Raw genomic sequence first — 24,889 nt, 5'->3', positions numbered from 1 at the left:
GTTGTATTTTACTTTTTAAACAGAAAGGTTAAGGGCAATTTTAAATTCCAAGGAGTTATGAAAAGGAAGCACTCCAACACAGAAGAAACAGGAAATTGGTGGTGCAAGGTCTGAAACAAGAGGGCTACATGGAGCAAAACGGTTAGAATAACTGTGGCATAGAATTAAGGTATTTCAGAAACAAATGAATACAAGAAACAGTATTAGTTCATGATATTTATTACTGGGGCTGGTTACAGAAAAGTTTTTTTTCCACTGTTGATTTAGGCATAAGAATAGGTATTTGTCTCATGTGACTTCCTTTTAGAACTTCTATTTTTAAAAAAATCATAAAACTGTCTCTATCTGGGAAGATTAGTATCAGTTCTTTTTTTAAAAAGTGAGGAGGGTCGGAGCTGGGGTTTTGTTGTATGCCTCAGTAACTACGACCGAACAAGGTGTAGTACTTGGCAGGGTTCTTTCCACACACGCACTTGGCTCCCGGCGGCAGCTCGCAGAGTGGTTTGAAGGGGATGCACAGGCTTTTAGCTCCCATTGAAGGAGCACCGGGCTCAAGATCTTGATCCCTGAATTAAAAATAAATAAAAATTCCATTCGTTTATACCATGCATTTCTATTCTTTTTCATTGCAATACCTCATAGGTTTTATCTGTTAAACATAATTATCTTACCTGGCAGTGGTCTTTTTGATCCAATCTTCACAGTCAATTTCCCCACAGAATGGAATCTGAGCAATCTAACAAGAAAAAAAATGTTCAGTATTTACAACTCCTTCCATTCTATAAAAGGAACATTTGAGTTTTGCATTAAACCTGCAAGCAAAAAGGACAGGCCTCCCAGCCCTTTTCAGGCCATGACACCTTGCAAACCTGCTAAGAACTTTGCTCCGAGATGCCCGAGATAGGAAAGCAATGTTTTCCACTATCCCAAACCCACACTTTATGTAACATCGGCCCATAACAAAGACATCTTTGTAATATACTTAAATGACCAAATAAACTGGCTGCAACATAGTGCTGAAGAGAAGGAACAAAAAGTGAATTTCAAATCATCCTCATTTCAAATCTGCACTGCCGCCTGCTCTACCTGGCTCCATGGTTATCAGGAGGATGGAGAAGACAAATAGTAAACTGATTTTCAGTGAAAGAAAGTGTGAGTTGCTCAGTCCTGTGCAACTCTTTGTGACCCCATGGATTGCAGCCCACCAGGTTCCTCTGTCTATGGGATTCTCCAGGCAAGAATACTGGAGTGGGTAGCCATTTTCTCCAGGGGATCTTCCTGACCCAGGGATGGAAGCCAGGTCTTCTGCATTGCAGGCAGATTCTTTACTGTCTGAGCCACCAAGGAAGTTCATATAATTAAGTATATAATTTTAATTTTATATACAGACAATATAAAATTAATTATTGGATATATAAATAATTAATGTAAAATCTAAATGTAGAAACTCTGCAATGAAAACAGAAGAAAAAACAAACCTACAGATTTAAGAGCTGAACTAACAAAGTTAATTCCCTGTATTGAAACTTAATAAATCATTAGCATTTATATAAACAAAAAGCATGAAAAAACTGAACATTCTTAAAAGTATTATTTAAAATTTATTCTAGAAGACAGAGTGGGGGGAAAACCTTAATCAGTCTCTAATTATGCAATGATATAAATACTAACCCAATTACAAAAACTGCAATAAATTTAAATTTAGTTTCTTAGAAATTTTATTTTTGTTAATGTACAACACAAAGCTATATATTTTTATAATATTAACAAATTTTACAGTAGTCTTATTTCTTTGCACTAAGGAAAAAAAATCACTAAGACTTGAAAAGGTATTTCTAAAAAAAATTTTTTTAATTTAAAATGGTAAAGCATGTAAACAAATTCAACCAAAGTTGTTATTAGATGTATTTGGACTCATAAATGATAATTTTGTGAAAAACAAAAACCAAAAGATTCAATTCTTTTTAGCCTCAAAGCTTTTGATAAGATCTGAAATTTCTTATTATTTATGCACATAATTCATTAATGTGAAAGGAGAATACACATTTTTAGGTGATTTATTCAGCCATAGAAAGGTTTTTACCTTTTTATCTTTCATTTTTTCTACATCTATATTTTAAAAAGACAAAATCTTTTGCAATATATAGTTTCTTGAACTCTTCAGCAGAAATGTTACTGATGAGAAATAGTAATGTAATAATAGAAATAATGATCAACAAATTAATGATATATTTATGTCAACAGTAACAAGTATATGTTACATATAAATGACATCTACTTTTCATTCAATTAAGACCACCTCCTTGGAAAAATTTACTAAAATCAAGTCCTACAAATCAGATATATAAAAAAAATTTTTTTTCATTTATACCAACAAGGAAGGGTAGAAAATCAAACTCTCACTTACATTCAAGTTCCAAAGATCCCTTCCTCCTTCTCCCCTCCCAGTAAATCCAATTTTATTTACCATAGCTTCAAAGCTTGCTTGACAGTCAGTCAACATAGCTAAGCTGACCAACGAGAGGTGAGATGGGAGATGAAACTGACTACTGAATACAAGAAACAACAGTTGTTTTGGTCTCTCTGTGATCTTTGGACATACAACCAAAATACTGTATTCTGGTTCAGGACAGATGTTGAAATGTCTCCAACAGCTTATCTAATATTAGAATATGATTCCACTAATATCTGCTGAGATTCATTTCTTTGAAAGCAATGGATTAACTGATAAGTTACTCTATTGATTTATTAACTCTTATGCAATGTCTTTAATAGACTTTACTGTAAGAATGACTACCATATTTCTATAATAAAGGAAATCATAAAATTCAATACTTTACGGAACAAAAAAATTATGAAAAAGTAAATAAATCACAGTGGAAGAAAAAATATACACAGTGTCCATTCTCAGGCAAAAAGGCTAGAAGAAATAGAAATCTGAAATATGTTTGAAGTCAAGTGACAAACGATGGAAATCAGAAAGGTGGAAGATTACCAAGGCAAAAAACCAAGAATAATAGAAGGCTAAATACTATAGAATTATAGATCAGAAGGGGATTTTGATACTGTTTTGTACTTATTTTTCAGATTAGTAAACTGACAGACATATTAAGAGGTCAATGATCACAACCTACTAAAATCTTGTCTTATACACTCAGGATGAATTTTTTAAAAAGATACAGAGAAAAAGTACATTAAGCTGAATCAGAAGAGAGACCCTAATTAGTATAATTACTTTTGTCATAATTCTAATACTAGGCCTGCTGTTGTATGGCTTGGGGTAATTCATTTAGACTCTGGCCTGTGGCTTTCTCATTTATAATCTGGGGACACAGAACAGGCTGTATAGGTAAACATGTATACCAGAATACTAAAGTTCATAAGTGATTCATTCCAGTAATTAATAATTTTACAAACTGAAACCTCTTCTTTATGAAAATTAAGTTTTGGCTGGGAACATGTGCATATACAGAGCACACAAAACTGATAAAACCTTAATGAGCCATTAGGAAAACCCGTGCAGTTTTATGGAATCCAGTAGTACCCACTCATTCTCAAAAACAGGCTTAGAAACGAGTGATATTTTTCACTCATTATTCAGAAAGATCAATCAATTAAGATCTGGGTAAGTACAAACAGTGAGAGATCAGAAACAGGCATTCCTTATTTTAGGAATCTGCCCATTACATTTCTAAAACTAAAACAATGTTTACTTTAAGAACTTAAGCTGAGAAAACAAAATGAAATTTTTCAATAATGAAAATATTAGGGGTCATACAGAATGAAACTCCTTCAGTGAGCCTAATGAACATGAGAGAGAGCTTTTATAAAATCAGTTCACAGTGTTATCCAAAAATGACAGAATATTTTACTGCTGCAGGAAAGTCAATGGAAACAGAGGCTGAATAATATATAAACCTTTTATGTGACAGGCTTTGAAAAAGGGATTAACATGATACATAAATTCAATGAGTCTTAAAATACCACTCACTGAAATACGTTTATATTAAAAGATTTTCAGAATTCTCTTACCTTCCCAGAATCAAGCTCCTTCTGGAAGTCCTCCATTGTATTAGCCACAACCATATGAGTCTTAAGGTCTTCAGAAGCCCTATCAAGTAATTAGAATACATATTTTTTCTTACTAATTAAAGCACGCGTTAGTTCAGTTGTGTCCCACTCTCTGCAACCCCATGGATGGTAGCCTGCCAGGCTCCTCTGACCATGGGATTTTCCAGGCAAGAATACTGGAGTGGGTTGCCATTTCCTCCTCCCAGGGGATCTTCCCGACCCAGGGATCAAACCCACATCTCCTGCATTTCCTGCACTGTCAGACAGATTCTTTACCACTGAGCCACAGGCTACCCAGAATTAGAAGTGAATACATATTTTTTCTTACTAATATGACAAAGTTTTTTTTAATGGCATAATTTAATGAAAGAATAACAACTTGGAATTGAGACGAATTCAACATGAACCTCAACTTTGTCTCCAGCAGTGACAGTCAGTGAGCTTCATCACCAGCTGTTAGCTAGCTCACCACTGCATTACTGGAAACATTAAAAAATTTGCCAAGCACACGCAGATAACAATTACTTTTGTCATAGTCATTAAATATCTACTGATCAATATTCTAACTCCTGGCTTTACCACTTATTACCTACCAGAGTCTAGGTTATTATTTAAACTTCTCTGGTCTTAGTTTTCCCTTACACAAAATTGGAAAAATACTCATCTAACCACCATATCAAATTGTTGTGAGAATCAAACACAAAGGCATGAAAATGTTTAAAAAAGGAAAAAACACATAAATATATATTATTCAAGCTATTTTCACATACTCTGTAAGTCTTCTGTAAGAACCTCAGGTTCCAGAAATGAAATAAATATTATTCTCTTCCACACTCACAGTCACACATCACACGAGGAGCACTCAACGGGTGGAGACCAATGAAGAGAAGGCATATGTTTCTTTTCTGAACCTCAGGGCTAGACTGTGGGAACCCTGACCATGACTATTCGCTGTCCACCAAATCTGTTTCCCTTTCTTCTGACTTTTTTGCAGTGAGGTGGGTGGGCCCAAGTGACTAAGTTACAGCCAATGAGATACAGAAAGGAATATGCCACTTCCAAGGCTGAAGCCTTAAGTAAGGAAAAAAAAAATACACTATTAATGTAAGCAACTTACATTAATAAATTTACTGAATTAAAATGTCAATACACAGATGTAAAGAACAGACTTTTGGACTCTGTGGGAGAAGGTGAGGGTGGGATGATTTGAGAGAATAGCACTGAAACATGTATATTATCATATGTGAAACAGATCACCAGTCCAGGTTTGATGCATGAGACAGGGTGCTCAGGGGTGGTGCACTGGGATGACTCTGAGGGATGGGATGAGGAGGGAGGTGGAGGGGGGTTCAGGATGGGGGACACATGTACACCCGTGGTGGATTCATGTGAATGTATGGTAAAACCCACCATAATATTATAAAGTAATTAGCCCCTAATTAAAAATTTTAAAAATGTCAATAAAAAAGTCCTGTTTTTTTAGCCATTAAAGCAGTGTCTTTTCCAACCAGGGGTGTACATCTGGATCACACAGAGCATGTTAACAATACAGATGAGCAGAATCTATCTTAATAAACTATGAATCAGAGTCTCCAGATATAAGGTCCAGGTATTTTTCTGTTCCCAAAGCTCCCAGGTGACTCTGAAGAGAATCTCTGGAGAAGAATCACTGCGCTGAGAGCACTATTCAGGTGACAGCAACGAGGACAGGCAGCTTTCTAATCTTGTGTCTCTGACAGTATCTCCTGTTCTGAGTTCAGATGAACTTCACATGAATTATGCATTTGTTGGCCAAATAAATCCATGAAAGTCAACCTCAAGAGACGTTATTATCATTAGCATTTTAAGGCAAGCCAGCCAACAAAAGCAAGTTCACTTGTCTACCATCACTTAAAAGCACCAAAGCCAAGGACAAAACTGATTCACTCCTTATGTGCAAGATTTACTGAAGATGAACATGAATCAGACACAGGTATTAGAGGATAAATGAGGAAGGTGCAGGCAAGGCCCCCCACCCCAAACTGAGCCTCTATCCCCAGTGGCCACAGGTCTTCCTCTCTGCTTCAGGTGGACAGGAAAGAAAATAAGGTGCCACACATAGGCCTCCCATCTTCTAGTGCCTCTGCCTTGAGATCTGCGATTCAAAAAGTCCCCTCTCCAGAGGTCAGGGCAGCCTCAAGCCTTCCCATCACCCAACCCCCTTCAGGAGGTTCTTAGCCTTGGTGACACATTCTCACCACCAGAGGGCGTTTAGTACTCAAGGTGCCAGGCCCTCTGCTGCTGCTGCTAAGTCGCTTTAGTCGTGTCCAACTCTGTGCAACCCCATAGACAGCAACCCACCAGGCTCCCTCATCCCTGGGATTCTCCAGGCAAGAATACTGGAGTGGGTTGCCATTTCCTTCTCCAATGGAGGAAAGTGAAACGTGAAAGTGAAGTCACTCAGTCGTGTTCAACTCTTAGCGACCCCATGAACTGCAGCCTACCAGGCTCCTCCGTCCATTGGATTTTCCAGGCAAGAGTACTGGAGTGGGGTGCCATTGCCTTCTCCACCAGGCCCTTTAGGCCAATTAAATTAACACCTCTCGGGGAGGGTCCCAGGCACAGGTAGTTTGAAAAGCTCCCCAGGTGCTGCTAATGTGTACCCAACAACTGAGAATCAGTGCTTCTGCACCTCAAATCTGATGTATCATAAAAGCTTGGATCTAAAATGAACCCAAATCAGTCAAAGGGACAGACAGTCCATCACTCCACACCCAACAGGGAGCAGAAAGCATATAGAAAATAACCACAATATGAGTCAAAAAAACAAAGAGAAAGGCCAATTAAGAACCATGGGAGTTCGGAGGGAAAGATGACTTCCCATGGGGGCCCAATCACGGATTCCTTGGTAGAGATCTCAAAGGCTGAGCACAATGAGAAGATGGGAGACACAAGCAACTCTAAGGAACTGACCGGGTGAAGAGGTTAATGTGGATGTCTTCCAAAATAGCATGAAGCTTCGTCTCAGCCTCATTTTCAGCAATTGTCAGCTTTTCTCCAGTGTCTCGTCTGACAGCTACAAACTGACAGTTCTTCATATCACGTGGCCCAACTTCGAGTCTAATCGGGACTCCCTAGAAAACAAAAAAGCAGTGAAAAATGACACATGCACATCTCCAATTGAATAAACAGACTGATGTCATGGCTTTACCTACTATAAATCATAAATATCCGAAACACAAAGACAGATGCAAACCATTTTAAAGAGAAGGTAATATTCCTGATATACTTCAAAAACCTATTCCAATGAGAAGGCATAAACCTAAGGATGAAGCTACTGCCCATGTGGCTCTGAGCTGGGAAAGAGTTTAATGGGGAAACACGAAGGCAGCTGTCCAGCTCGCTGTTCCTAACTTCTCTCACATAACAGCACACATGGAAAATCACACTTGCATGGGGGTAAACACAGTGGGCTCCTTGGCACATCCTGGACTCATTCATGGCACATGGTGTGCTTTGGTGGGAAGGCCCTGGCTCTGGCTGCTCTACCTTGAGCATCAGAATTACTGAAGGACTTGTCAAAGCACATACTGCTGGGCTCCGCCACCCGAGTTGCTGATCTCAGTAGGTCCAGTGATGTGGCCAGAGAATTTGTAATCCTATCAAGTTCTAAGATGGTAAAGAATCCATCTGCAATGCGGGAGACATGGGTTCTATCCCTGGGTTGGGAAGACCCCCTGGAGAAGGGAACTGGCTACCCACTCCAGTATTCTTGCCTGGAGAATTCCATGGACAGAGGAACCTGGCGGGCTACAATCCATGGGAGCACAAAGAGTCGGACATGCCTGAGTGACTTCTCCCTTCACTTTCACCAAGTTCTCCCGTGATGCTGAGCTGCTGGTCCTGGGACTGCACTCTGAGAACCACTCCCCAGGAGCCCAGGGTTTTTACAAAGGAGCTTAAGGAGTATATGCAAGTTTAAGCCTTGTGGACGTTCAATCCTTGTGAATCCACATAATGACTTTGCTCTGAGTGGATTAAGGCTTAAGAAAGAGCCCACTTTTAGGGGCTAGAAACTTCCAGACAAATAAAACTTTAACATATTTTCCTTTTTTGAGTGAATGATCCTCTATAATCGTTTTGAATTTAAATTAGGAGCCTGTCTACACAGTTCAGCTGATCAGTCGTCCCCCAAACCAAAGCCAAACGAAAAAATGTAAATTTTACTCCAGAAAAAAAGATTTACCCCCTAGAGAAGACCTACTTTATAAAATAACAATTCTCTGGAACAAAATACTGTATACTTTCACATTATTTTATTGTTTCCCTTTATTCATCCAATGTATACATTGGATGAATGTATACATGCATGGACCGCAGCCTTGTCTAACTCAGTGAAACTAGGCCACGCCATGTGGGGCCACCCAAGACGGACGGGTCATAAGGGAGAGGTCTCACAGAATGCGGTCCACTGGAGAAGGGAATGGCAAACCACTTCAGTATTCTTGACTTGAGAACCCCATGAACAGCTGGCTTAAAGCTCAACATTCAGAAAACTAAGATTATGGCATCTGATTCCATCACCTCATGGCAAATAGATGGGGAAACAATGGAAACAGTGAGAGACTTTATTTTGGGGGGCTCCAAAATCACTGCAGATGGTGACTGCAGCCATGAAATTAAAAGATGCTTACTCCTTGGAAGGCAAGTTATGACCAACCTAGACAGCATATTAAAAAGCAGAGACATTACTTTGCCGACAAAGGTCCGTCTAGTCAAGGCTATGGTTTTTCCAGTGGTCATGTATGGATGTGAGAGTTGGACTATAAAGAAAGTCCAGCACCGAAGAATTAATGCTTTTGAAGTGTGGTGTTGGAGAAGACTCTTGAGAGTCCCTTGGACTGCAAGAAGATCCAACCAGTCCATTCTAAAGGAGATCAGTCCTGGGTGTTCATTGGAGGTCTGATGTTGAAGCTGAAACTCCAATACTTTGGCCATCTGATGTGAAGAGCTAACTCATTTGAAAAGACCCTGATGCTGGGAAACATTGAGGGCAGGAGGAGAAGGGGACAACAGAGGATGAGATGGTTGGATGACATCAGTGACTCAATGGACATGAGTTTGGGTGGACTCTGGGAGTTGGTGTTGGACAGGGAGGCCTGGCACGCTGCAGCTCATGGGGTTGCAAAGAGTCAGACACGACTGAGAGACTGAACTGAACTGAACTGATACATGCGTTAAGAAACAGTGTTAAGTGCAATGATATTTTAAAAGATGAATAAGAAAGAGATCCTGTCCTGAAGAAGCTTCATGTTTTGCAGGGTAATTAAGGCATGCATACAAATAATAAAAATCAGTGCAGAAAATCAGAAAATCAAAAGTGGGAGACTACCCTCAGCAGGAAGAGAGAAGAAAAGTTACTGGAGAAGGCAAAAATTAATGAGTAATCATCAAAACAGAAGAACGTTCTATAAAATAACTGACCTATATTTACAAAAATGTAAATACCATGGATGACAACGAAAGGCTGAGGAACTACTCCTGATTAAAAGAAACTAAAAAGACATGACAATAAAAATGCACTAGGACTCCATCCTATCCTGGGCAAGGGAGGGCTGGGACAGACCAGAGGAAGGCAAAGGAGAGGCCCACAAGCGTGGAGGACTATTTTTTACCTTTCAGTCCAGTTAGTAGCAAGGGATAAGTTTCTTTTTGGTACCTTGGGCAAGTACAAATGGGTTTAGAGAAGGTATTACTGAAATCACACACTTGCTATTTCCAAGTAAGTAAAAAAGACTGCAATTAAAGGGAAATTTACACAACTTTAAAGTCTTTATTAAAGGTAGGAGAGTATGTAAAGGAAAAAATATATCACAAAAGGAAAGCAGCATCAATGTAACTACTATCCTTCAGCAGAGATTTATCTGAGGGGCCATTTAAGACAAATAAAGATGAGCAATTTTGGGAACCCAACGTGCATTAATACTGAATAATCCCAGTATGGCTAAGACTGCATATTTGAAAGCTTGAACCTGCAACTTCACTACCTCTTCCCATCCACTGCCTGTAATATGAGTTCATAAATTCTTGACTCCTAACTGCTAGTTCTAACAAGATTTCCTGTTTCATCATTAAGAAAAAGTTAAATCTCAGAAGTCTGAAAAATGGAATAAAGAACACAGATCACCTATTAATGACTGTGCAATAAAAGTTAAATTAAAAACATTAAACCAGAATTTAGACTAGACTTGAATATACAAAGTAAGAAAGAACACACCACTGTGAACCTGTGGCGTGAAATTACTCTGATTAGCTGCACCAGTGACAGCTATTAACAGCTGATGTCCATGCACCATGATTCTGATCGTCTTACTATTGAAATAACTTATTTTATGAATTCTTGATATAAACATTTTAATAACAACCACAGGGGGTTTGTTAACCATAAACAAGGTCTTCAAGATCATTTTTATTCAAACAACAAAATTCCAAATTGGGAGAGTGGGAGTAAAATACGCAACGGAAGACTTTACCTTGAGTTCCCAGTGATTGAATTTCCAACCTGGTGAGTAATTATCTCGCAAATCAACTCGAACTCGAATACTGACACTGAGTAACCGCCTTCGATAATCATTGCATTTTGCAAGTAGAGCATCTCTGTCTTCTTCAGAAAGTGCATTTGTGATGCCACAGGGAATAACCACCACCTAGAATCCAGCGTGATATTACAAATTTATACAAAGCAGCATCATACAAAAGTAATGAAGTCACAATCACCACCTAGTACTCACAAATTAAAACCTCCTAGTGGCTATAAATCTTCACAGCAATCAACTTCTGTGGTCTACACAGAATATCTAGCAATGAGCTGCATATTGTTTGTCCATGATGAATGCATTTTTGTTTCTCATTTAACCTATTATAAATCATTTCAAAAAATAATTTCTAGAAGTTTTATAAAGTAGGTAGAAAATTTTCAAGGGTAGAAAACAGTAACATGAATAATACACATAGTTACACAACACTGAAATCTAGACTGTATTCTGTGTTGTTTCCATATTAGCAAAACCTACCTGAATGACATTCAGAAAAGCGCACTTTTAAATTTTCTTCACTAAATATGGCTTGAATTTTATAAAAGAAATGATGACCAGGAATACTTTGCTTACCTGAACACAGGCTACACGGGGCGGTAACACTAAGCCCACGTTGTCCCCATGAACCATGGTCATCACACCAATAGTTCGAGTTGTCAGGCCCCAGGAGTTCTGATAGGCAAACTGCTTCTCTCCTGCTGTCTTTGGATCTTCAAAAATGATTTCAAACATTTTAGAGAAATTTTGTCCTAAATGATGTGATGTTGCTCCCTAAAATAGAGAAACACATCTTTTAACAACCTATTTTGCCTTTGAAAGTAACTACTGTTAAGACCACACACCTTAGCATGGCACTAGATCTGCTTTATCTTCCCTTTTTATGTTAAATGAGTTTTTAAAGCATAACTGATACAAAAAAGACTAAGATTAGTTAAAAAAAAAATTCTATCAGAATTAATACAGAAGACAACTATTATACCTCTTCTGCTGAAGGCAGACCCTTTCATAGGAGTAACTTTAATTACAAAGGTTTAAAAAAATATATCCATGCTCTGGTAATTCAGGATACAAGCTTGACTTAACTGACATCGGAGATTCGGGGGGAATGGGACAGATTGGCCTGAAATTATAATACGACCTAGAAGCATGTGATATTTATATTTTTTTTAAAGAGTCTACTTCTCTGATGGCAGAAGAAACTTCTCAGATTGGCCATGGCTATGCTTTCAGTCCCCTAGGAATCCTCTGTGGCAGACTGATACCTGGATAGCTCTTCCACTGGCAGATATAAATGCTTCCACTGTAGTGGTGTAATCTCCTCCTGCAAATTTCTCCTTTTCAGTCTTTCTTCCTTTTACAACAGGAATTGCCAGGAGTTCTTCATATACCCGAGCATATAAGTCAAGTATCTGCAAAACCTGTAACATGTTAAATGTAAAAGTGTTTAAATTTATGCTATATTTATTGGTTACAGATCTATAAAAACGGTACCATTTAAAACTAACTGTGGTGGGGAAAGCACTTCAAACAACAAAAATCTTTTTTCTTGGAAAGGTTAAAGCAGCCAGTGTGAATTCATTAAGAAAGACAAAGCAGAACTCAAAGAAATGGAACATTTTTCTAAATTAATTTTTATTGGAGTATAATTGCTTTACAATGTTGCATTAGCTTCTATTGTACAGCAAAGAGAATCAGCTGTACTATTTCCTCTTTTTCCTTCCCATTTAGATCACCACAGAGCACTGAATAAGGTCCCCTGAGGTATACAGTAGGTTCTCATTAGTTATCTGTTTTAGAATAATTTTTAATATACATAAATTTAGAATATAAGAGAAAAATGAATGCTTATAAAAGATACACAGTAACCTGGGTGAAGACATCCTGAAGAATAATTAATTTCACCCATGATATTATAATAATTTCTTCTATAAATTGAAGTCCAAAACTATTTTCATCTGAAAATTTAAAACAGTACATTTATTAATAAAATTTCAATACGCAGTTCCTTAAGTTCATGCTCAGACAGTAAAGAATCTGCCTGCAATGCAGAAGATCCAGGTTCAGTCCCTGGATCAGGAAGATTCTCTGGAGAAGGGAATGGCAGGCAACCCACTCCCATATTCTTGCCACGAGAATAACATGGACAGAGGAGCCTGGTGAGCTACAGTCCATGGGGTTGCATAGAGTCAGACATGACTGAGCAACTAACATTAACATATTTGAATTAACCTGCTTTTAACGTTAAGAGGTGATATGTAAATTTTAAGGAACAAAACAATTTATACCAGAAAGCTGTCTTATAATGTCATTTCGAGTCAGACCAAATTTCAACTTAGTTATTTACTGAATGATTACTACCATGTAGATAGCACTGCATTACTCACAGCTGGGGGAGGGGGTGGAATGCATAGTCTGGACAAAGAATTAGAACAGAATTAACATGGAACACAACTTTTATACCTCTTCTGCTGCCTCTTCAAATGTAGCAAAGGCACTGTGCCCTTCCTGCCAGAGGAATTCACGAGTACGTAGGAAAGGCTGAGGGTGCTTGAACTCCCAACGCTGGAAGAGACAAGAACACAGTTTGATCGTTAGAGCTTTTCAATTTGTAGTGACAACTTTATGTGGTAAGCAATCAGAAATCCTAACTGTGATCCAAAATATCAATATTTAAAAAATGCTTTCATATTCCCAATCCTTTGAATCTAAAAGTAAGAAAAAGAATGTGTGTGTGTGTGTGTTTTTAATGGCTAAGAAGAAGAATGAAGAACTGTAAGATGGGAGAGCACCTACCACCACGTTGCACCACTGGTTGAGCTTCACGGGCAGGTCTCGGTGGGACTGCACCCACTTCGCATATGCAGGATACATTACTGAAAAGACAAGGGAAGCATGGGCAGTTAGTCGTTCCCCTTGAAGGCTGTACCATTAAACCAGCAACATAATAGGAACTAAAGCGCTGTATCTGTGCAGGTGAGTAAACGGTATTGTAGTTCATAAAATGGATTAGTCAAGGAAAAACTTGACCGTATTTTATGTTCTTCACAATGAAATTTACATTTGACAACTTCTCAGTGTTTTGTTTCTAAAGACACTAAGTGAACATCTTACAGTATATACTATGTTCTATATTAAGTTCTTTGCATTCATTACACTGTTCAATCCTCACATTCAACCCATGAAATAAATATCATCTCAATACTGAAAATGTGGAAGCTGAGCTTAGAGAAGTTAAATAACCTGCTAAATGCAGCAGCTACCAAACTTTACATTAAATCTATCTGCTGTGTCTACCCAGAGTCTGAAAGCTCTTGCCATGAACTGATAATTTAAGTTAAGACACTTGTCTTATCATAGCCTATTCAGGATTATCTACAATTAATAAAACAAAAAGAAAACTTTGCCAATCTGCCTTGTGAAAAAAAAAAAGTTGGTGTCATAATTTTACTAATGCATCATTATTAAGAGTATCACTGAAAGTATCAAATAAAGAGCAAACAATCTCTAGCTCTAAAGATGGATAACCACTTTGGAAGACACTGACAAGCCCAAAGGCTCGAACTTTCCAAGCGGTATTCCCATTTATTATGTGTAGTTTTAGGAAAACCATTTATCCCGTCAGAGAACTTTTTTCTTTAACCTGCAAAGTGGAGATAAGAGTAGCTGTCTCTAGTTTCCTAACTACACCATTGTGAGAATAATACAAGGTGTAAATGAAATCACTTATTACCCTATAAAAACTCTATATAAATGTAACCTGAAAATGACTAATTTCAAGTCAATATGACATAAAACACTAGTGTTTGCAATTTTATAATCAATTCCAAGAATAAAACTCCATGGGAAGTTCTGAAAAATTATAGCATGAAATTAAAAATGATACAAGTGTTTTTTTTTTGTTTTTTTTTTTTTAAAAAAAAACAAAAACTTTATCTGGATGACAAAGAGCTCCACAAAGCATACTGTCAGAGAACAAAATTCGATGCCACTCAAATCTGCACTCATCTTTATCAACATTCATTAAACTTTGTATCATCAACAGGAATTACAAATATCACAAAATAAAAGGTGAAACTCAACTCTGGAAGCTGTCTCTAATGTTCAATGAGCTTTTCTCCTGTGTTCCAACGCCCACCCTCACCTGTTTCACTGGTAGGACGAATGGCAATTGGTTCTGCCAACTCTGTTTTGCCAGATTTTGTCACCCAAGCAACCTAGCAACATAAAATCATTTTTCATACATTTTTAAAACAGCACTTTACAGAAAGAACACAGATGTAGGCAAATTTCTATTTCAAGTTTTGCTATATCAATTAAGCAAGTTAAAATAACCACTACTGTTCACCATGAGAAAAAGTATTTACTATCTTTATAATTTTTATATTTTATAATATAAAATCATAGTATGTTATAATTTATAAATTATAATTTATACTGTATTTATAATTTTTACTGAAAGGTAAAAGCCAGTTAATTAACAAAAAGAATCATGATTTACACCGATGAAAGAAATATAATTTTTTTAAATGGCTTTACATTTCTCTAAGTTGACTGCTGTAACCTGTCTTTTAAATTACTATTCAAGTGTGAATTGAAAATATACTTCTGACTTTATAAGAGAAAACTGCAAAAATAGATAAAGCGGGCTAATTTACCTCAGGAGCAAAGTCAGCAATATGAGTCTTCTCTTTCTCTAATGCACCTTGAGACACAAACATGGGGAAATAGCAGTTTTCAACACCGAGTTTCTTGATCTCAGCATCAAAAAAGTCCTTGATGGATTCCCAAATGGAATATGCCCAGGGACGAAGGATATAGCAGCCACTTACATCATAGTATTCAATCATTTCTGACTTTGTGATGACCTTTTTAAAAGAAAAATACATTCTATGAAGCCTAAATTGAACCAAAATTACAGTGTAAGTGCCAAGAGTATGACAGTCAAGCTTTAAGTCTGGAGGCTTTCCTTGCTGGTGAATCCTCTTAATGTGCATGTACGATGGATCTTTCTAGATCCTTCTAAGAAACAAGAGTGCTCTAAGGTCGTAAGACTTGCATGCTAACTTGCTTCTGCTGTTTTACTGTTTTGTTACTTTGGACTAAGACTTTCACCTCACCAAAAAACAAAACAAAAATAAAATAATGACTATCTCATAGATCTACTTCTCGGTTCAATACTTTCTGTGGGCATGCTTTGAAAACTGACACGCTACATGACTATACTATGGATTACTAAAGGCATTATACATTATTACTCTGTATCTGGATTTTAGAATCTAATTGTAAGTAGCCTTTGAGAAATTTAAAAGAAGCAATCAACTGAGCCCATACTCACTTGAGAATACCAATCTGCAAGACTGTCTTCTTTTCTGGCCTCAAGACCCAACCTGTAGATATAAAAAATAAAATATAAATCTCTTCATCCAGCAACTGCTTTGAGGCTCAATAGAAATAAACCCCGAAACTTCAAAATGGCTTGTTTTTCTTCAGTATGAGTTATTTCTCTGTTTATATCTCTTCTGTATTCATCCCTATCTTTTTATCCTAGAAAATAGTTTAGTCATTTCTTAAAGGGTAGTGTGATACTGTCCACAAAAATTAGGAAAGCTAAGCCTAACCAAAAGCTATGATTTTAATGCAGACGTTCCTTTTACAAAGTTCTTTATAAGTTACCTTGTAAGTTCTTTATAAACTACTACTAATTTGTAGTAAAGACAGAATTTATTCTCACTAAAAAATAAAAAGAAGTTTTTGCCAATCTCAATCCAGATAAATTAGAGTAACATCAGTGTCTCACTGTAAGTAACCTGTAAATAGTAAAAAAACAATGGCTATATGTATATACATATGTCAATACATAAATGTGTATATGTGTGTGTGCATATATATCCTTACATGTTCTAAAGTTTTTAACTTCAGTCAATAAAAGTCACAGAAATAGATGCTTCCAAAATAAATTAGGTCTACAACAAAAAACTATTCTAGGCAATAATCTTTTTATTGAAACACTGACAATTATTCAGCAAACTGCAGTCTTAAAATTCACACACAAAGTCTACCCAATAGTTATGTCTTATAAAAAGTCCATCTTTTTAGTTTATTGGCTTACTGGCTTAAAAGCTGAATGTATTTACATTTGAATTGTCCATTTCTCACTTTGACACATCTCAGCAAAATGTCTACATGAAGTCTGGCCCTTTCACAAGCAGTCAGAAGGTAAAAGGTAAAATGTTCTGTTCTCGCCTCTACTATTCTATAATTCTAATCACCCAGTCGATGCGCAAGAAAAGTCACAGTTGTATTCTCTTGTTTAAGGAGACCTTCTGTGTATGCCATGAGAGATGAGAGGCAAGATTTGAAATTCAGCTAAAAAAATCTTAACACCAAAGTATCTCTAAGTAGTAGCTGCTAACATCAGCTTAGTTTAAGTTTAGCTTCGAAAGAACCTCACATAGAGTTCACACTAATTTTGGGATGGGGATAATGGAGGAATCGTATTGTTCACATGGATTGGAAATACCGTAACACTGTCTATTCCACAGCGGGTGTCATCTTTAAACCAGGTTTGTTTCATATTTAACCAACCATTTTAAAAACCTATTTCAAATGAAGTTCTCATTTAGTCCTCACAAAAGGTTTTCATTTGAAAAATCTGCTAAAGTCAAAACAATATGTATAGTTAGGTTAACAATTGTGTTAAAGGGAGGAAAAAGAGAAAAAAATAACATTTTTGCTGTTCAGTCACTAAGTTGCAGATAGCCAACTCTGAAATTCCGTAGATCACAGTATACCGACCGGGCTTCCCTGTCCTCCACTGTCTCCCAGAGCTTGCTCAAACTCATATTCATTGAGTCAGTGACATTACCCAACCATCTCATCTGTCGCCCTTCTCCTTTTGCCTTCAATCTTCCCCAGCATCAGGGTCTTTTCCCAAAATACATACATATATATGTATTTGTTTTTACTTGGGTAAGCAAATGAAAATCTCTTGATGGATAGAGAAGAACAGTAACAGTGGTGACCAGTTCATTACGGTGGTAGGAGGAACTGGGAAAATGGGAAACAAGCATAGGAGTGAGACTTCGCTGAACTTTTTATATTCTAAGATTCTTGAACCAAGCAAATGAATGTGTTACCATTTAGGTAACATATTCTTAGGCCCTTGAGACAGTGGAGGACAGAAAACGAACAGAAGCTATCTGCTGACATTATACATTTAGCATTCTCCAATTTAATGTGATAGTCAAACTAACCAAAAAGAAGTTTTTTTTTCAATAATTAAAAGTTGAATTCATCTAAAACTTTGCTTCACTTCAACTGAAGTTTCCGTTTTATTACCTGGTCTGCTTCTTAGGCCCTTGTCCTTCCCCTGTTCCATTTGGTGACAGCCCACTTTCTTGGTTTTTAGAGGAATCTTTTTTTTGGCTGTCATTTTGCTTCTGAGGCTTATTCTGCTTTTCAGATTTATTTTCTTTTTCTTTCTTTTTCTTATCTTTCTCCTCAGCCCCAGTGGCAGAGACAGGCTTATAGTCTACTCCTGTCAGAGACTTGTACTGTGCTTTCAGCTGAAGGAGTTCTTGTACGGCTGTATCTACTTGATCCTTTAACAGAAGAGGAAAAAGAGAAGAGAGCATTTAATTCCAATCGCTACCTAAGCACCGATGTCCAGTGTTTTACAAGCAGATCTGAAAACACAAAGGCAGAGGGGTACGGGCTAGCGGTTAGTATATGTTAAATATACTAACTATTGAAATGAATATGAGAACATGGTAAGTAGAGACAGAACTGGAAAAGTTACTAAAAAATTGTACTATAATTGCTCTGTTTAAAGAACAGTCACTAACCACATGCAGCTACTTAAATTTAAATTAAAGTAAATAAAACTTAAAATTCAATTCCTCAGTCACAACAGCCCCATTTCAACTGCTCAACGGTTCCAGAGGCCAGTGACTACAGTACTGGACAGAACAGTTAGAAGACATTTCTATCATTTCAGAAAGTTCTACTGGAAAGCACTAGATATAACACGTATTCTGCAATTTAATATGAGTCTTTAAGGGACAGAAGTTGAACACTGCACAATTATAAAAATGACAGTAATCAAGCTTCTATATTACTGGTTAAACTTCAAAACCTGTAATGATTGTTTTCCACTCATGTGAATTTGTACCAAAAAATCCTCCTCCTATGGTATAATACGACAAGCGCAAACTACCCCAAAAGTTCAAAGTAAAAGCTGCCATTTGAGACTGACAGAGCTTTAGGGACATGAGTCACACAAAGAGTATGCATCGAGGGTCTCCACTATGCCAGGCACTGATAGACACAGGCCTCTATTCTTACAGCCAAGAGAGACAATAATTAAAATATAGTGTGTTTAAGTTGTGGATGTGATGGATGATGAAAGTAAAGTCCAATACTCCATTGGAACCTGCAATATTAGGTCCATAAATCAAGGCAAATCGGAAGTGGTCAAACAGGAGATGGGAAGAGTGAACACTGACATTTTAGGAATGAGTGAACTAAAATGGACTGGAATGGGTGAATTTAACTCAGATGACAATTATATCTACTCCTGTGGGCAAGAATCCTTTAGAAGAAATGGAGTAGCCATCATGATCAACAAAAGAGTCCAAAATGCAGTACCTGGATGCAATCTCAAAAATGACAGAAGGATCTCTGTTCATTTCCAAAGCAAACCAATCAATATCAAAGAAATCCAAGTCTATGAGCCGAATAGTAAAGAAGCTGAGGTTAAACAGTTCTACAAAGACCTACAAGACCTTCTAGAACTAACACCCCAAAAAGATGTCCTCTTCATTATAGGGGACTGGAATGCAAAAGTAGGAAGTCAAGAGCTACCCGGAATAACAGGCAAATTTGTCCTTGGAACAAAATGAAGCAGGTCAAGGGTTAACAGACTTTTGCCAAGAGAATGCGCTGGTCATAGCAAACACCCTCTTCCAACAACACAAGAGAAGACTCTATACATGGACATCACCAGATGGTCAATACCGAAATCAGACTGAATATATTCTTTGCAGCCAAAGATGAAGAGACTCTATACAGTCAGCAAAAGGAAGACCAGGAACTGACTGTGGCTCAGATCATGAACTCCTTATAGCCAAATTCAGACTTAAACTTAAGAAAGGAGGGAAAACCACTACATCATTCAGGTATGACCTAAATCAAATCCCTTATGATTATACAGTGGAAGTGACAAACAGATTCAAGGGATTAGATCTGAGAGAGTGCCTGAACACTATGGACAGAGGTTCGCAACACTGTACAGGAGGCAGTGATCAAGACCATCCCCAAGAAAAAGAAATGCAAAAAGGCAAAATGGTTGTCTGAGGAGGCCTTACAAATAGCTGAGAAAAGAAGAGAAGCTAAAGACAAAGGAGAAAAGTAAAGATATAAGCATCTGAATGCAGAGTTCCAAAGAAAAGCAAGGAGAGATAAGAAATGCTTCCTCAGCAATCAATGCAAAGAAAAAGAGGAAAACAACAGAATGGGAACAACTAGAGATATCTTCAAGAAAATTAGAGATACCAAGGGGACATTTCATCCAAAGATGAGCACAATAAAGGACAAAACTGGTATGGACCTAACAGAAGCAGAAGATATTAAGTAGAGGTGGCAAGACTACACAGAAGAACTACACAAAAAAGATCTTCATAACCCAGATAACCACGATGCTGTGATCACTTACCTAGAGCCAGACATCCTGGAATGCAAAGTCAAGTGGACCTTAGGAAGCATCATTTTGAACAAAGCTAGTGGAGGTGATGGAATTCCAGTTGAGCTATTTCAAATCCTGAAAGATGATGCTGTGGAAGTGCTGCATTCAATATGCCAGCAAATTTGGAAAACTCAGCAGTGGCCACGGGACTGGAAGAGGTCAGTTTTCATTCCAATCCCAAAGAAAAATAATGCCAAAGAATGCTCAAACTACCGCACAACTGTACTCGTCTCACACGCTAGCAAAGTAATGCTCAAAATTCTCCAAGCCAGGCTTCAACAGTATGTGAACCATGAACTTCCAGATGTTCAAGATGGATTTCAAAAAGGCAGAGGAATCAGAGATCAAATTGCCAACATCTGTTGGATGATCAAAAAAGCAAGAGAGTTCCAGAAAAATATCTACTTTTACTTTATTGACTATGACAAAGCCTTTGACTGTGTGGATCAAAACAAACTATGGAAAATTCTTAAAGAGATGGGAATACCAAACCACCTCACCTGCCTCCTGAGAAATCTGTATGCAGGTCAGGAAGCAACAGTTAGAACTGGACATGGAACAACAGACTGGTACCAAATTGGGAAAGGAGTACATCAAGGCTAGATATTGTCACCCTGCTTTTTGAACTTATACGCACAGGACATCATGAGAAACACTGGAATATAAGAAGCACGAGCTGGAATCAAGATTGCCGGGAGAAATATCAATAACCTCAGATATGTAGATGACACCACCCTTATTGCAGAAAGTGAAGAAACTAAAGAGCCTCTTGATGAAAATGAAAGAGGAGAGTGGAAAAGTTGGCTTAAAGCTCAACATTCAGAAAACTAAGATCATGGCATCCGGTTTCATCACTTCATGGGAAACAAATGGGGAAACAGTGGAAACAGTGAGAGACTTTATTTTTTCGGGCTCTAAAATCATTGCAAATGGTGACTCCAGCCCTGAAATTAAAAGACGCTTGCTCCTTGGAAGAAAAGCTATGACCAACCTAGACAGCATTTTAAAAAGAAGAGACATTACTTTGTCAACAAAGGTCCGTTGAGTCAAGGTTATGGTTTTTCCAGTGGTCACGTATGGATATGAGAGTTGGACTATAAAGAAAACTGAGCACCAAAGAATTGATCCTTTTGAACTGTGGTGTTGGAGAAGACTCTTGAGAGTCCCTTGGACTGTAAGGAGATCCAACCAGTCCATCCTAAAGGAGATCAGTCCTGGGTGTTCATTGGAAGGACTGATGTTGAAGCTGAAACTTCAATACTTTGGCAACCTGATGTGAAGAGCTGACTCATTTGAAAAGACCCTGATGCTGGGAAAGATTGAAGGCAAAGAGGAAAAGGGGACGACAGAGGATCAGATGGTTGGATGGCACCACCGACTCAATGGACATGAATTTGGGTAAACTCCAGGAGTTGGTGATGGACAGGGAGGCCTGGCGTGCTGCAGTCCATGGGGTCTTAAAGAGTCAGACACAACTGAGCGACTGAACTGAACCTAGACAGCATATTAAAAAGCAGAGACAGTACTTTACCAACAAAGGTCCATCTAGTCAAAGCTACGGTTTTTCCAGTAGTATGTATGGATGTGAGAGTTGGATTATAAAGCAAGCTGAGTGCCAAAGAATGCTTTTGAACTATGGTGTTGGAGAAGACTCTTGCTAGTCCCTTGGACTAAAATTCCAATCCTTTGGCCACCTGATGCAAAGAACCAACTCATTGGAAAAGACCCTGATGCTGGGAAAGATTGAAGGTGGGAAAAGAAGTGGACGACAGAGGATGAGATGGTTGGATGGCTTCACCGATGCAATGGACAGAGTTTGAGTAGGCTCTGAGAGTTAGTGATGGACAGGGAAGCCTGCCATGCTGTAGTCAGAGGGGTTGCAAAGAGTCGGACACAACTGAGTGACTGAACCGAACTGAAGTGTTTTGTCAGAGAACAGCAGAGTTCTATGAGCGTGTCCAGTCAACCCTAGTTGGTGGGAAAAGGATCAACAAACGATTCCCTAAAAGGCAAGATAAAAGAGTTGAGAACTGACATTAAGAGTAGAGGTTAACCAGGTTTTTTGGGCAGAAAGCGTTCCAAAGAAAGTAGCCTGTAGTGTACAAAACAAAAACACACAAACATAATAATACCACACCAACCTTAGAAGCTTTTTCAGCTTTAAGTTTTCGAACTACTTCTCCTTGAGAAGCTACTTTGTCAAAAAGTAGTTTGGCTTCTGGTGTTTCTGGACCACTAGGCTCAGAGCTTCTGGGTGGACTTGAATCTGAGCTTTGAGATGATGGGGGCTGACCAGGAACATACTCCTTCCCAGTTTTTTCTTTATACTGAGCTTTTAGGGACAGTAAGCATTCTACAGCTTCATTTACTTTAGCCTATGAGAAAAGGGGCAAAAAAGACAAATATTTAATGCTTTCTGAAATTTCTGAAAATTTCAATTAATATTAAAAATCATTAATTACTGCCAAAATATCCCTGTAAATAATCATCATGAAGAAATGCAAGCACAAAGGAGTCAAATAATCAGCCTAAAGTAACACATCAAAGCTAAAGAAAAGTTAAAAATATAAGTATCATAAACCTATATACAAATCATAAAAATAAACATAAATGTACATACACGTATACTACTGTAACGTTTAACTTCATATATGTAAACAGACAAAGTAGAGAACATCCAAGCAAACTGTCAGCTTCCAAGTCCTGGGACTGTAAATAGTGGAGTCAGAATTTACAAAATCAGAATTTGCCTGTACAAATTCTTATTTTCTTCAGCCCATTAAACAGACACAAAATATACCACTAGAAAAAACCCACACTCTGAGCTCACCTAAAGAATAACTACATCACTCTTAAAAATTTACAATGAAATGAGAGTGTATGTTGAGGTTTTAGATATTCACTTCATATACATATCAGCCTCTGATACTTCAACTTAATTATGATGAAGAAGAATGAAACACTCAGCCAAAATGAAGATTCTTGTGACTTCAGCAGAGAACATCAACGCAAGCCAAGCTGGACACTGCACCTGAATAGAGACACCATCTAACCACAGACTGTACTACATACTTATACTGCATACTCTACCACTGGAAAGCCGAAGAATCAAAACACAAAAAGTGTCTCCCAATTAGCTTATGCAAGTTTTACTGCTAAATCCTAACAATGCTCCAAATAGCTAAGAAGAACCCAAGAGAAACAGAAAGAATGCTAAGATGGGGTCAAAGAGACACAGGAAGAACCCATATATCTTCAAAGAATTTGCATCAGCAAAATATCAAATGACATTTCCTTGTCCAGCTATTTATGATACAATTTTCCTGCCTGTTATAGTGCCGCAGCAGGTGTCACAGAAGAGGGTAAAAGGAGAAACTGCAAAGAGCTGGTTGTTTGATTTGTATTTCTGACCTGTCTCTTGTTTATACCATCTTTAGAACTGAAAGTGTTTTCAAAGCAAAATCTATCTGTCTAAGAAAAAAGACAGAGAGTTAATCAGACATATCAGAACTGAGAAAAAAAGAATCTTTCATCAGCTAAATGAAAGAACATAGAGAAAAAGTTAAGGGACTTCCCTGCAACCATTTCTACAAAAAGACGCCTATCTGAAAGAAATTCCATTTTTACACTATAAGCAGGTGCTGATAACAGTTTGAAGTCAGATGGCACACATTTCACAAAGGAAAAAACACATGTGTGGCAAAGGAGAAAATTAGTATGGGCAAACCACTTCATTACTGAATGAAATATTCTAAAAGACCAAATTATATATACCTCTCCAATTAGGAAATGGAATATTCTAGATATCTAAATAATCTACTCAGATTATTTTTCAAAACAGGGTGAAATCATACTACTTGCTATGCAGTCTTTTCTGATGATTTAGAAGGTAACCAAAGATTCTTGAGAGAAAAAGAATTAGAAGCATAAAACAAGTCATCATCATTTTATGGCCTATTTACTCTGTACCAGATAACGATGCTAAGCACTTTTAATGGACCATCTTAGTTAATTCTCTAAACAATCCTCATCCATTTAAAAAAAATAAATAAATAAAAGTTTAGAAAGATTAGGGACCATACCCGAAGTTACACAGTAAGTGGTAGAGTGAGAATTTTAATCTAGGGTTTACTCTAGACACAAGGATCCCCAAACTCCAGAATCTAATGCCTGATAATTTGAGGTGGAACTGATGTAATAATAATAAAGTGCACAATAAACGTAATGTGCTTGAATCATCTTGAAACCATCCCCCCACCCCCCAGTCCATGGAAAAATTGTCTTCCATGAACAGTCCCTGGTGCTAAAAAGGTTGGGGACTGCTGTTCTAGAGTCTTGATCTTAAGCACTATAGTATTCATCACATGACAGAAAATATGAGACAGTGATCTAAATTTAAAAGGTAATTTTAATCCTGCTAAAAAGCAAGAGAGTTCCCGAAAAACATCTATTTCTGCTTTATTGACTAGGCCAAAGTCTTTGACTGTGTGGATCACAATAA

The 24,889-nt window shown here is 37.6% G+C and overlaps 1 protein-coding gene across 1 annotated transcript in view; it reads right to left on the bottom strand.

The window, feature by feature from the left end:
- Positions 1 to 203: 203 nt before the first annotated feature.
- The window catches only part of EPRS1 (glutamyl-prolyl-tRNA synthetase 1), a 64,155-nt gene continuing 39,469 nt past the window's right edge, over positions 204 to 24,889 (bottom strand). The window contains exons 19-32 of the mRNA XM_006055946.4: positions 22,530 to 22,763; positions 17,985 to 18,247; positions 15,982 to 16,033; positions 15,302 to 15,511; positions 14,788 to 14,860; positions 13,440 to 13,519; positions 13,107 to 13,208; positions 11,909 to 12,064; positions 11,220 to 11,417; positions 10,584 to 10,757; positions 7,024 to 7,184; positions 4,033 to 4,111; positions 672 to 736; positions 204 to 566 (exon numbers count right to left, since the gene is read on the bottom strand). Of these exons, the coding sequence (XP_006056008.1) occupies positions 416 to 566; positions 672 to 736; positions 4,033 to 4,111; positions 7,024 to 7,184; positions 10,584 to 10,757; positions 11,220 to 11,417; positions 11,909 to 12,064; positions 13,107 to 13,208; positions 13,440 to 13,519; positions 14,788 to 14,860; positions 15,302 to 15,511; positions 15,982 to 16,033; positions 17,985 to 18,247; positions 22,530 to 22,763 (1,998 nt within the window). The 3' untranslated portion in view covers positions 204 to 415. The remainder of the gene's footprint in view (positions 567 to 671; positions 737 to 4,032; positions 4,112 to 7,023; positions 7,185 to 10,583; positions 10,758 to 11,219; positions 11,418 to 11,908; positions 12,065 to 13,106; positions 13,209 to 13,439; positions 13,520 to 14,787; positions 14,861 to 15,301; positions 15,512 to 15,981; positions 16,034 to 17,984; positions 18,248 to 22,529; positions 22,764 to 24,889) is intronic.

Source organism: Bubalus bubalis, chromosome 5, assembly GCF_019923935.1.
Source record: "Bubalus bubalis isolate 160015118507 breed Murrah chromosome 5, NDDB_SH_1, whole genome shotgun sequence".
Lineage (NCBI taxonomy): Eukaryota > Metazoa > Chordata > Mammalia > Artiodactyla > Bovidae > Bubalus > Bubalus bubalis.
This window is presented reverse-complemented; position numbering and strand designations above follow the sequence as displayed.